At 45.6% G+C, this 12,401-nt stretch overlaps 1 protein-coding gene across 9 annotated transcripts in view; it reads left to right on the top strand.

Annotated features, from left to right (window-relative positions):
• The window catches only part of UBR4 (ubiquitin protein ligase E3 component n-recognin 4), a 77,877-nt gene that overhangs the window by 35,790 nt on the left and 29,686 nt on the right, over window positions 1-12,401 (top strand). For all 9 annotated transcript variants that reach the window (XM_014530647.1, XM_014530653.1, XM_014530654.1 and 6 more), the window contains 12 exons: window positions 979-1,064; window positions 1,762-1,849; window positions 2,109-2,302; window positions 4,220-4,459; window positions 4,813-4,951; window positions 5,654-5,779; window positions 5,887-6,015; window positions 6,632-6,975; window positions 8,512-8,602; window positions 8,949-9,033; window positions 9,203-9,330; window positions 12,134-12,263. In XM_014530647.1, coding sequence (XP_014386133.1) covers window positions 979-1,064; window positions 1,762-1,849; window positions 2,109-2,302; window positions 4,220-4,459; window positions 4,813-4,951; window positions 5,654-5,779; window positions 5,887-6,015; window positions 6,632-6,975; window positions 8,512-8,602; window positions 8,949-9,033; window positions 9,203-9,330; window positions 12,134-12,263 — 1,780 coding nt within the window. The remainder of the gene's footprint in view (window positions 1-978; window positions 1,065-1,761; window positions 1,850-2,108; window positions 2,303-4,219; window positions 4,460-4,812; window positions 4,952-5,653; window positions 5,780-5,886; window positions 6,016-6,631; window positions 6,976-8,511; window positions 8,603-8,948; window positions 9,034-9,202; window positions 9,331-12,133; window positions 12,264-12,401) is intronic.

Genomic DNA, 12,401 nt, shown 5'->3' with positions numbered 1-12,401 from the left:
ATATATATATTGATTTCAGAGAGGAAGGGAGAGGGTGAGAAAGATAGAAACATCAGTGATGAGAGAGAATCATTGATCGGCTCCCTCCTGCACTCCCCTTACTGGGGACCGAGCCTGCAACCTGGGCATGTGTTGAAATGACCAGGAATCGAACTGTGATCTACTGGTTCATAGGTCGACGTTCAACTGCTGAGCCACACCAGCTGGGCTAACCTTTTTTCTCTTGAGTTAAGAACATTATGACCAACACCTTAAGGGATGCATATATAAAACCTCTTGAAAAAATATATATTCACTCCCAGTGTGTATACTATGTAGATAATATAAACTAGCACATAAGTACAATCTGAAATTGGTTTAGCCAGTAGAAGTAGATCAAGCGGGAAGAAAATGCAACTCATTAAAATTGCTTGGGAAAGACAGTGCTTCTCTGGGTTTCTAACAGCTCTGATTACATTCCCCAGAGTGTTTCTGCAATTATATAACCTTTTTCTTTTTAAAAAAAATATATTTTATTGAATTTTTACAGAGAGAAAGGGAGAGGGATAGAGAGTTAGAAACATTGATGAGAGAGAAACATCAATCAGCTGCCTCCTGCACACCTCCTATTAGGGATGTGCCCACAACCAAGGTACATGCCCTTGACCGGAGTCGAACCTGGGACCTTTCAGTCCGCAGGCCGACGCTCTATCCACTGAACCAAACCGGTTAGGGCAATTATATAACCTTTTCATGGCTTCTCCTTGAGAATCAAACTTGGTCTAAAAAGATGGACTATCATAAGATTGTGGGAACTTCTAAAGAAGATAGAATCCTTTAAACGATTAGGAATTAGGCCCAGCTTTGTATGATTCTGATGGAGGCTGAGAAGTCTGGTACTTCTGGGGCGGTTTTATCTAGAAAGCAGAAGACAAAAGTCTTTTCCAGTAAGACTTCCCTTGGGCTTTAACTATGGTCCTTTATTGACTTCTGTTTCAGTTGAAGGAATATTCACAGAAGGCTGTGGAGATTCTGCGGACTCAAAACCATATTCTTACCAACCATCCCAACTCCAACATTTACAAGTGAGCTTTGTTCTGCTTTCTCCCTATTGAAGCTCAGCCAAATTGCTCTCTCAACGTTGATTGGCTCTAACATGCGAATCAATATGCCCCTGTCTAGTTGGTTTTTGAATCCCTCCCTCATAGCTGGGGCCTTGCACATAGAAGTTACTCAAAATATAATTGCTGAATTTGGGTTTGGTAAGCAGTAATTTAAAAAAAAAAAAGATCTCTAGTTTCCAGAGTCTAAGTATAAATAAAATAAGACAAGTTTACAGAAAATGGCTGCATTAAAAAAAAACTTTTGAAAGAGACCATTGGTTAAACTGATAATTTATTGTTTCCAGGGTTTAATAGTGACTATTCTTTTTTTCCCTTCTAACTTTATTGAGGTATAGTTTCCATAGGACAAAATTCACCTATTTTAAATATATAATTCAATGATGTTTACTATTTGTAATTGTGACTCTGAGTCAAACCGTAAACTTTTTAGGATTCCCCCTGACCTCGGGACAGCTCAGAAACAGGAAACTTCTATTTGAAATTTCCTTCCTATAACTTCTCAACCCTGTTGGCATTTCTCACATGTCTTTATGTTCTTACTAGGGTGGGGATTGCCTTGGGGAATATTGAGCCATGGCCTTTTCATGGCTTCTTTATGAAGCTCAGTGCTTTCTAAGATGAAAATTTCTGTATATGCTGAGACTGGTTTCTTCTTTAGCACCTTGTCTGGCTTAGTGGAGTTTGATGGCTATTACCTGGAGAGTGATCCCTGCCTGGTGTGTAATAATCCAGAAGTGCCGTTTTGTGTAAGTGACATCTTCAACGTGGATGGTCCTGAGGCTCACAGGGCCAGTGGGTTTCTTCCAGAGATTGGTTGTTACTGCATAGGTGTTCTCCTAATGCTTGGTCATCAGGGGTATGAATTCTTACCTGCTACACTTGTTACCTTAAATAGAAATTTCATCCATGGATGAAGAGTGGGTTACAGTGATGAATTTTGAAGAAGACAGGATGAGCCGTTAGCCTTGAACTAATACAGTGTTTTGTGTGTCCTCTTGTGTTTAGTATATCAAGCTGTCTTCCATTAAAGTGGACACCCGGTACACCACCACCCAGCAGGTAGTGAAGCTCATTGGCAGCCACACCATCAGCAAAGTGACGGTGAAAATTGGAGACTTGAAGCGGACCAAGATGGTGCGAACTATCAACCTCTATTACAACAACCGAACTGTGCAGGCCATCGTGGAGCTGAAAAACAAGTACGGGCTCTTTGGACTTGGGGATGGGGAGAGGGGCTGGTAAGGCTTCCCACCTGTTGTTGGCTTTGATTGCTGGGATCCGGTAAAGTAGCGCATCCCTAGAGGTCCAGTATATCCTCTTATCCACTTCAGTCATGACGGGGACAAAAGTGAAATGCCAGTTCCTAAGGATGTCAACAAAGATTATTTTAAAGTCATGTCCAGGGGGCCCTCGGGGTCAATGGAAGTTCATCAACAGCTTGCCTAGGGAGGGGAAGCTTAGTGAGGGGCACGCCAGGTTTCTCATACCCAGGTTAACTAGAGCAGTTTCATTTTTATATAAAACCGTCTACATTGGGAAGCAGTTGTCATTTTTTGGATTTAGATGCTATTCTCTTGCTCACAGAGCAGGCAATATTCCTACAGAAGTTTTTCTAGTACACAGTCCTTCCATTTCTGCATGGTGCCTCCCCTCTGTATCTGCTGACGTTGGGTCTTTCTAGCTCATGGATGCCAATGTTTGAATCGGGGCAAGTCATATATGGGCTAAAGAAGGTACTAGCAGGTTACAGTGTTGACTTTTACCGAGACAGATATCTTTTTTAAAAAAAATATTTTTTGTTGATTTTTTTACAGAGAGGAAGGGAGAGGGATAGAGAGTTAGAAACATCGATGAGAGAGAAACATCAATCAGCTGCCTCCTGCACACCCCCTACTGGGGATGTGCCTGCAACCAAGGCACATGCCCTTGACCGGAATTGAACCTGGGACCCTTCAGTCTGCAGGCCGACACTCTATCCACTGAGCCAAACCAACCAGGGCCAGAGACAGATCTCTTGTTGAAGTCTCAGGCATTGCTGTTGGGCATGAGTAGATACTGCCTGAATATTATGACTATGGTGCTGCCTGGCCAGTGTTGCTCAGTGGTTGAGCATAGACCCATGAACACGGTTCGATTCCCTATCAGGCAGCTGATTGATGTTTCTCATCGATGTTTCTAACTCTTGAGTCTGCAGGCCGACACTCTATCCACTGAGCCAAACCGGTCCTGGGATATTTCTAACTCTATTCCTCTCCCTTCCTCTCTGTAAAAAATCAATAAAATATATTTTTAAAAAAAGATGTTCCATATGATAATTTTAATGCCCACACATGCCCAGGTTGCGGGTGGGGAACAGAGCCTACCCAGCACCTGGTAAGTGCTTAGTAAAAGTTGGCTCTAATTGTAATTACCTGCCTTTGCTCTCTGTGAGTCTGTTTGCCACTTGGTCCAGATTCTGGTATGTCCCTCTGCTTCTTTAAAGCAACCTGAGCTTTATCCTTCCGAGGTAGTTGTCGTGATGGGAACGTATGGCAGTCGTCATCATGCTCCTCTGAGGGTACAGGCCTCAGTGTGGTACACTTTTGGAGTAAGGTCTTCCCTTGATAAGAACTTCTGTTTTTCTGGAATCTCAAAAATTATCATATGGAACATCTTTTTTTTAAAAAATATATTTTATTGATTTTTTTTACAGAGAGGAAGGGAGAGGAATAGAGAGTTAGAAACATTGATGAGAGAGAAATACGATCAGCTGCCTCCTACACACCCCCCACTGGGAATGTGCCCGCAACCAAGGTACATACCGTTGACTGGAATCGAACCTGGGACCTTTCAGTCTGCAGGCCGACGCTCTATCCACTGAGCCAAACCAGTCAGGGCCATATGGAACATCTTAAAGCACTTGTATGTTCTATCCTTTTTTATAGAGAAAGGGTAGTAGAAAGTATTTTAAAAATTAGGGTGCTATTATTTGCCAGATGTCCTGCTCTTAGAGTAACCACTTCATTGCCCTAGAAAAATACGTAGGAACAATCTTTATTTCATCAGACCGTCATCACTGAGCCTTAAATGAGAGGCCGTCAGGTCTCTGTCCCTCTATCTGACACTGTCTCTCTTAGGCCTGCTCGCTGGCACAAAGCCAAGAAGGTTCAACTGACCCCTGGGCAGACAGAGGTGAAGATTGACCTGCCCTTGCCCATTGTGGCTTCCAACCTGATGATTGAGTTTGCAGACTTCTATGAAAACTACCAGGCTTCCACAGAGACCCTGCAGTGCCCACGCTGTAGTGCCTCCGTCCCTGCCAACCCAGGGGTGTGCGGCAACTGTGGAGAGAATGTCTACCAGTGTCACAAATGCAGGTAAATGAGTAGTTGTCGCCGGGCCAGGGCCATGAACATTCCTTGTATCTTTCTGTTAAGAGTCAGTGTGGGCAATTTCAGTGTCTGAGTTAGAGGATTATGGGTACGTAGAATGTGAAGTACAAAGGTAGAGAAGGAGGGAGACGGGAAAGAGTGGAGAGTGTGTGTGTATGTTTGCCCAACCTGTGATGGGTGGGGGGCGGTCCCTAAGTTTAGTTCTTGGTCTTCCTTTCTTGTTATCTGGTTGCTTAAGTCATAGAGTATAGACATGATAAAATCCGTTTCCTCCCTGGGTCATCCCTACACCACCAAACTTCTGCTGCTCCCCTGACCCAAACACTTTGGTTCTTCAGATCCATCAATTATGATGAAAAGGATCCCTTCCTCTGCAATGCCTGTGGCTTCTGTAAATATGCTCGCTTCGACTTCATGCTCTATGCCAAGCCTTGCTGTGCAGTGGATCCCATTGAGAATGAAGAAGACCGGAAGAAGGTGAGGCCACTTCTGTCCTAGACTCAAGCTTTGATCTGAGCTTTCTCTACAGCTGGTGTAGGATGTGTGCTTTTCCTTCAAGCCCCAATCTTCCTCAACTCAGGACTATTTTCAGGGCCAAGCTTTTGGGTGGAAGCAAATAATGAAGTGAGATATATTGAAACACATGGTTGACCTAGGATTTTGGAGATACGTTGGTAATAAACTAGAATATCTCAAGGGGCAAATAACTTTAGATTTGGAAAGGTGGAAAGGAGCCGGGTGGCTTGCCATGCATTTTTTCCATGGACTGCTTCATATTGCAGCTGTGGGTCTTCCCTCAGTATTAGACTATTCAGGGGCCACTTCTCAGCCAGCATGATGTGATGGGACTGGATTTTAGAGGAGTGAAAAGGGGTGGGCTTTGGAGTCAAAGGACCAAAATTCCAGTTCCAGCTGTACATTTTAATACTGTGTGACCTGCCATAAACCACTTTCCAGCATTGCATGTTTATATGTATGTGATATTATATATGTACATCGAATTTTATTAAAAATAATTAGAAATAAGATGCCTGCCCCACAGGATTATTCTGAAGAAGAGAAAGAATGTATGGAGCACAGTACTTGCCCTATAGGAAGTGTTTCAGTGAACAGATCCCTCAGGGAAAGCCATTGCAATGGAAAGCCTTCATGCACTCATCCATGTCTTTTCCTGTCTAGGCTGTTTCCAACATCAATACACTTCTGGACAAGGCTGATCGAGTATATCATCAGCTGATGGGACATCGGCCACAGCTGGAGAACCTGCTCTGCAAAGTGAATGAGGCAGCTCCTGAGAAGCCGCAGGTAATCCCAGATTGCAAGGGGCATTTGAAGAGGGTCATGATCAGAAGACTGTCCCAGGTAAGACGATCTCTCAGTGGAAGGCTGACAGCTTCCCTCTTGGATTGCAGGATGACTCGGGCTCGGCTGGGGGCATCAGCTCCACTTCAGCCAGTGTGAATCGTTACATCCTGCAGTTGGCTCAGGAGTACTGTGGAGATTGCAAGAACTCTTTCGATGAACTCTCCAAAATCATTCAGGTAGAGAAATGGGAGCGCCTTTAGAGTGTGCTATTGGGAATTGCTTTCAAAGCAACCCTACTGCTCTTGTCCAGCAGTTCAGATCCTGGATGACTGGTTTTAAAAAATCCAGTGCCAAGATTCTATTTCCTTTTTTTGACATATGCCATTTTGGCAGGCTAGACAGTCAGGGAGTTCCAACTCCCTTCAACCAGGATGGGCCATATAACCGGTGGAATATTGATCTCTGTGGAATGGGAGGCTGCCTGTAGACAAGGAGAGCAGCTAGTATCCTTGTCACCGAGATTGCTGGTGTGCCTTCTTTGCCACATGTACCTGCGGTTCTGACCTTTGTCTTTGTTCTTTTTGAGAATCTGACAATGGAATGAAAAGCATCTGCCTGTGATCAGAGGCTATTCTGACTCTGCCCCTTATCTTGGTCAAGCCAATCCCTCTAAGCCTGTTTCCATCTCTCTAAAATGGGGATAAAGTATCTAACTGGTGGGATTATCAAGAAGGTTAAATTAGAAATACATGTAAAAGTTTTTTTTCCAAACCAAAGCTTTCTAGTTAACTTCCTCTTCCTCCTTATTTTAATTGCTAATTTCTTTTTTTTTTTGGTCTTTTTTTTCCTTAGAAAGTATTTGCTTCACGCAAAGAGTTGTTGGAATATGACCTGCAGCAGAGGGAAGCGGCCACTAAGTCCTCCCGGACGTCTGTGCAGCCCACCTTCACTGCCAGCCAGTACCGGGCCCTATCCGTCCTGAGCTGTGGCCACACGTCCTCTACCAAGTGCTATGGCTGTGCCTCGGCCGTCACTGAACATTGTATCACACTGCTCCGGGCCCTGGCCTCCAATCCAGCCCTGAGGCACATCCTCGTCTCCCAGGGCCTAATCCGGGAGCTCTTTGATTACAATCTCCGGCGAGGCTCTGCGGCCATGCGGGAGGAGGTCCGCCAGCTCATGTGCCTCCTAACTCGGTCAGCCTGCCTGCATCGTGGTGGGGCTAGTAATTCTTGCTAACACCAGGGTTGATGGCAGCAGTGATGCTGGGAACACTAGAGGGTGCAAAGAATTATGCTTCTCATTGCCAGACAGTTTGGCTAGTTTATCATGGAGGAGAAAATGGGGAGTTGTCCAGGGTGTAGATCAGTGGTTCTCAACCTTCCTAATGCCGCGACCCTTTAATACAGTTCCTCATGTTGTGGTGACCCCCAACCATAAAATTATTTTCGTTGCTACTTCATAACTGTAATTTTTCTAATGTTATGAATCGTAATGTAAATATCTGATATGCAGGATGTATTTAGGCGACCCCTGTGAAAGGGTCGTTCGACCCCCAAAGGGGTCTCGACCCGCAGGTTGAGAACCGCTGGTGTAGATGAATGAACTTAGGGATGTTTGAAACCCTGTGTAAGTAGTGTAATTGGCTTATACTGGGCTTGTTGGTTTCAGTGTGGTTTCCTGAGGAAATGGTCTCTGAGTTCTGGTGAGGGGGAGAAGGGCGTGACTGGGCACTTGAACTTAAAACTCACCCAAAAGAAGACAGTGGAGCCTATTCACTCAGTTAGCAAATATTTATTGACCATCTGCTGAAGGCCAGGCACTGTGCTAGACTCTGAGGTTACAGTGGTAAATGAAACGAAGTCCCAGTCCTCATGGAGCCTACATTCTAGATGGGAGAACTGCAGTGGACAGATAATTCCACAGCACAGTGTCAGGAGGTTAGATTGTGAAGAGAAGTAAAGCTGGGGTGGTGACCCTCATTGTGGAAGGGGTTGCTGTATAGGATAGGGTGGTCCAGGGAGACCTCTGAGGGTGTCATACTTGAGCAAAGAGCTGTGTAAAGTAGGAGCAAGCTGTGCTACATGCATAGGAAACACATGTGGAAGACTGAGAGGCAGGGCTGTGTCAGGAATGGAGGAGGAACAACAGGGAGGCCCATGTAGCTGGAGGGAAGCGCAGTGGGTAAACGGGGGAGTCGGAATTAGTGAGGGGTCTCTAGGGGCCAGATCCTGAAGGATTTTGTAGGCCATTTTAAGGACTTTGGATTTTTAGGAAGTGTTGGAAAGCAAGAAAGTGATATGATACAATTTACGTTTCTTTTGTGACAGTTAATGTAGACATTATTACAAAGGGGCATGGATGCCTTGTGGGAAATGGAGGCAGTTGGAGAAGTTAAGGAAAGAGTTGTGGCCAAGACTTGAGTGTGAATGCCTAGATCTGGCGACTGTGATACGCCACCTGGCACCTGAGCGCTCTGCAGCCTGGGACATGGGTGGGGACACAATCTCCCCTATGTTGGTGCTGCTCCTCCCCAGTCGGTCTCCCAGGAAAGGCGGCTGTGACATGTGCTTTTTACTACACACAAGGGTCTTGTGGGCTAACCCTATAGTTGCCCCAGGGAAGGCCAGGTAGCCCTAGACATTGATTTCCTCTTATTTTGGCTCCTTCAGGTGGGAAGAAGGGGCACAGCCAGTGGTGAGTAACGGGACCCTGTTTTTTTGCTTCTGCAGAGACAATCCAGAAGCCACCCAGCAAATGAACGATCTGATCATTGGCAAAGTCTCCACTGCCCTGAAGGGCCACTGGGCCAATCCTGATCTGGTGAGCAGGACAGGTGTCCCCGCTGACTCCTCCCTCACTTTCCTTCTTCGTTCCCTCGCTTCCTCCCTGCCAGTCCCATTGTCATGACTGAACAGTGTGTTTGCTTGTAGAGCTCATGTCCCAGAGTGATTTTGCCAGGTTAGACCCAAATCCACACAGAAAAGAGAAGTGGGTGGTCTGCCGTCTGGAGTACAAGGGCCTCCCTCTCTCCCTTCTCTCTCTGATGATGCCACTTATGACCAAAAATTTTAGTTCTTGGTGTCTGGGTCAGAGTTTGGCCATAGCCAGTCCTGGGATTGACTTTCAGACCCTTCTCTACTCATGCCTCTTCCTGTTGGCCTCCTAGGCAAGTAGCCTTCAGTATGAAATGCTGCTGCTGACAGATTCCATCTCGAAGGAGGACAGCTGCTGGGAGCTCCGTTTGCGCTGTGGTGAGTTTGGGGAAATCTGGTTAGGAGCTTTTCAGAGAAAGGAAAGGAGGCCTCAAGGTGCAGTCCCAGACACAGAGAGGAAGGGGTGGGGGGCCTACACTTGGACAGTCTTGCGGAGCAGGTGCGAGGTGTTTTATGTTCCTGACTCTGCCTTCCTTCCTGACACTAGCTCTCAGCCTTTTCCTCATGGCTGTGAACATTAAGACCCCCGTGGTTGTTGAGAACATTACCCTCATGTGCCTGCGGATCTTACAGAAGCTGATTAAACCACCTGCTCCAACCAGCAAGAAGAACAAGGTACTGGGTGGGGAGTCTCCGAGGGAAGGTTAGGGTGGAAGCCCTCATCATGCCCCAGCCAGCACTGTGCTCTGCCCTATCTGAACTCCCCTGACCTGGGGGAGGGGGCACCATTGCTTCCTTTGCCGCAGTTCAGCAGAGATGGGTTGGGATTTTTGAGAAGGTTTCTCAGAGGAAAGTCAAGGGTAAAATAAGCACAAAAATATAGCCCGGCCGGCGTGGCTCAGTGATTGAGCATCGACCTATGAGCCAGGAGGTCACAGTTCTATTCCTAGTCAGGGCACATGCCTGGGTTGCGGGCTGGATCCCCAGTTGGGGGCATGCAGGAGGCAGCCAATCAATGATTCTCTCTCAGCATTGATGTTTCTATCTCTCTCTTCCTCTCTGAAATCAATAAAAATATTTTAAAAACATACATACACACACACACACACACACACACACACGTACAGAGAACAAAGTGGTTGACATGGAGGACTACCTCTTTCTGCCTTCACGTCAGGTGACTTGCAGCTCCCAGACAGCATGGTGTTCTTCCCACCTCTGTGCCTCTGCCATGTGGTGTGTGCAGGGATGTCTTCCATTTACCAGTATCTGACCTTGGGAAGTTATTTAACTTAGGTTCCTCACTTTTTTCATCTGTAAAATGGGAATAGAGTCTCCACCTTGAAATGTTGCGAAGAATAAATGACTTAATGAAGATCAAATTCTCAGAGCAGAGTCTGGCCCAAGTTAGTCCTTAATAAATGTTAGCTGTGGCTGTATATTGTCTTCTCTGCCTAGAATGCTCCTTTGATCCTTAGCTGCTCCTCAGAAGATCCACTTCTCTGCTAGGCTGGCTGCAAGTGCCTTGAATCCAGGGACTCTCTTACTAATAATTTTTTATGTCCAGTACATAGTGTGTATCTAGCATATAATAGCCACTCAGTAAATTATTGTTAAGTGAATGAATAAAGCCAAGTTCTTATCCTAAAATAACTAGCCAAGCCACAGATCGACTTGCCTGTACCTGCTGTACACACTGTAATTTTTCTCTCGGCCATGCCTGAGACTAGCTGCCTGTAACCCCTCGTTCTGGTTCTTGGGCCATTCCAAGACCTGCTCCATCATGATAGAGTCCCTTGATGGGAGACAGAGCCTTCATTGCAGGAAGGTTGCTTTCAGAGTGGCAAACAGTAGGGAGGAGGCTGCTGTTGAACAGTTTACTACATTTCCTTTGTCCTGGGCTGCCCAGACAGTCCTCAGGAAAGACGGGACTGAGGTACCGTCCTTCCTTCCCTTTGATGAAGGTTTATTTCCCCTCAGAGCTGATTCCCAGCAAGTGAAATTGGTCCTTGTTGAATAGAAGAACCTCACCTGCACATAACTCATTTTATCCACAGTGTAAAGTGAAAGATTTCCCCAGAGTTCTTATCCTCTAAGGCTGACGCTTAGTTATAGCCCAGAGAGAGCAGCCCACAGTTCCCAAGACATTCAAGGACTCTAGGAATCTGCGGCCAACATTATTTTTATAATTACCCTTTGCCCTTTGCACTCCATGGATGTTTGTGCCCATGGTGCAGAGTCACTGCTGGTAAGACTGCTGGTGTCTTAGCAGAAGAGGCAGCAGCACCAGCTTCACGGGCTCTTCACTGCCATGCAGTTTCATTCCAGAGCTTCCTGATTAAATTAGTGAATCTCGACTCTTGAGTACTGATCTCCTTACTATTCAGTGGGACAGTGGGAAGTACGCACAAAGCGCTTCTGCTTCACTCCAAAGTGTAAGGTTGTCTTGAGGAAACGTGTGTGTGATTGTTGGAGATGCCAACTGAACCAATGCCTTTTCCGGAACCATCTGTGCTTGCAAGGACAACTGACAGGCAAATGTGGTTGCTCAGAATTGGTGCCAGGCAGATATTTTCTTGACAAATGAATAAAGTGAGCCTGTCACTTGAAGAGGAATTGATGTATTTTCCAAATGACCAGTGCATGTTACAGAATCATGCATGGGTAAAAGACGAATTTTAGTGTAATGGAATATGAAAAGTTTATTGATTGGTTTTCGATTCCACATTGCAGTCAGTCTTTAAGAACCTATAATTTGTCGAATTTCGGTATAGTATCAAAGAAAAAAATCCAAAATTAATTGGAAAGCTATAAATATTTTCTTCTCTTTCCCAGCTATATATCTGTGTAGGGCTAGGTGTTTTTCATATACTTAACCCAAACAGCATGTCACTACTGTTTGGAAGCAGAAGCCAATATGAGACTCCAGCTGTCTTATTAAGGCAGTCATTAAATTATTTTTAAAAATAGAAAACTGTGCCATTCCTTTCTCTAGATTACTTTTGTTTTGAAAAATGTAAAAAAGTCATTTAGATTGATAGGTAATGGATTTTTTTAAGAGAATAATGAGATCCTGAAGCCAAAAAGTTTGAGAACCACTGGCTTAGAGTTCTGGTTAGTAGTGGCCCTTTAAATTTTGGAGGCTGCCCGGTGATCCCTTGAAGATTTATGTTGGGAAACTGCCAGTCAGCTTGGGGATAGGAATTAGTGTATGTGGCTATAGAATTGTCTGTAGGAAGCAGCTACATCTTACCTTGCACAATCAAATCAGTGACCTTAAGCTCAGTGTGGAGATGCTACTGCTAAATTGGGTCAGAATGCTTTAACAGGAACACGTATTTGGGATAAAGATGTGACTATTGATCCTTCTGATCTTCTTGCCTTTGCACATGTCCCCTTGGGGTGCCAATGCCACTGTCGGAGCTGTGGCTCAAGTTGGCCTCACACGCTTTCCCTTTGTTCCACTCTCCTCCTGTAGGATGTCCCCGTGGAGGCCCTCACTACAGTCAAGCCTTACTGCAATGAGATCCATGCCCAGGCTCAGCTGTGGCTCAAGAGAGACCCCAAGGCATCCTATGAAGCCTGGAAGAAGTGTCTTCCTATCAGAGGTGTGCTTGTTTCTTCAAGACTGGGGAAATCAGTCCCTCCAACCCCTGTCCTGACAGCCCTAAATCCCCCCTCTTCTGTCACTTTCTTTTCCTTATCCCCCCCCCCCCCCCCCCCCCCCCCCCCTTTCCCCCCCCCCC

The sequence above is a fragment of the Myotis brandtii genome, unplaced genomic scaffold, assembly GCF_000412655.1.
Source record: "Myotis brandtii unplaced genomic scaffold, ASM41265v1 scaffold754, whole genome shotgun sequence".
In the NCBI taxonomy this organism is placed as follows: Eukaryota; Metazoa; Chordata; class Mammalia; order Chiroptera; family Vespertilionidae; genus Myotis; species Myotis brandtii.
This window is presented reverse-complemented; position numbering and strand designations above follow the sequence as displayed.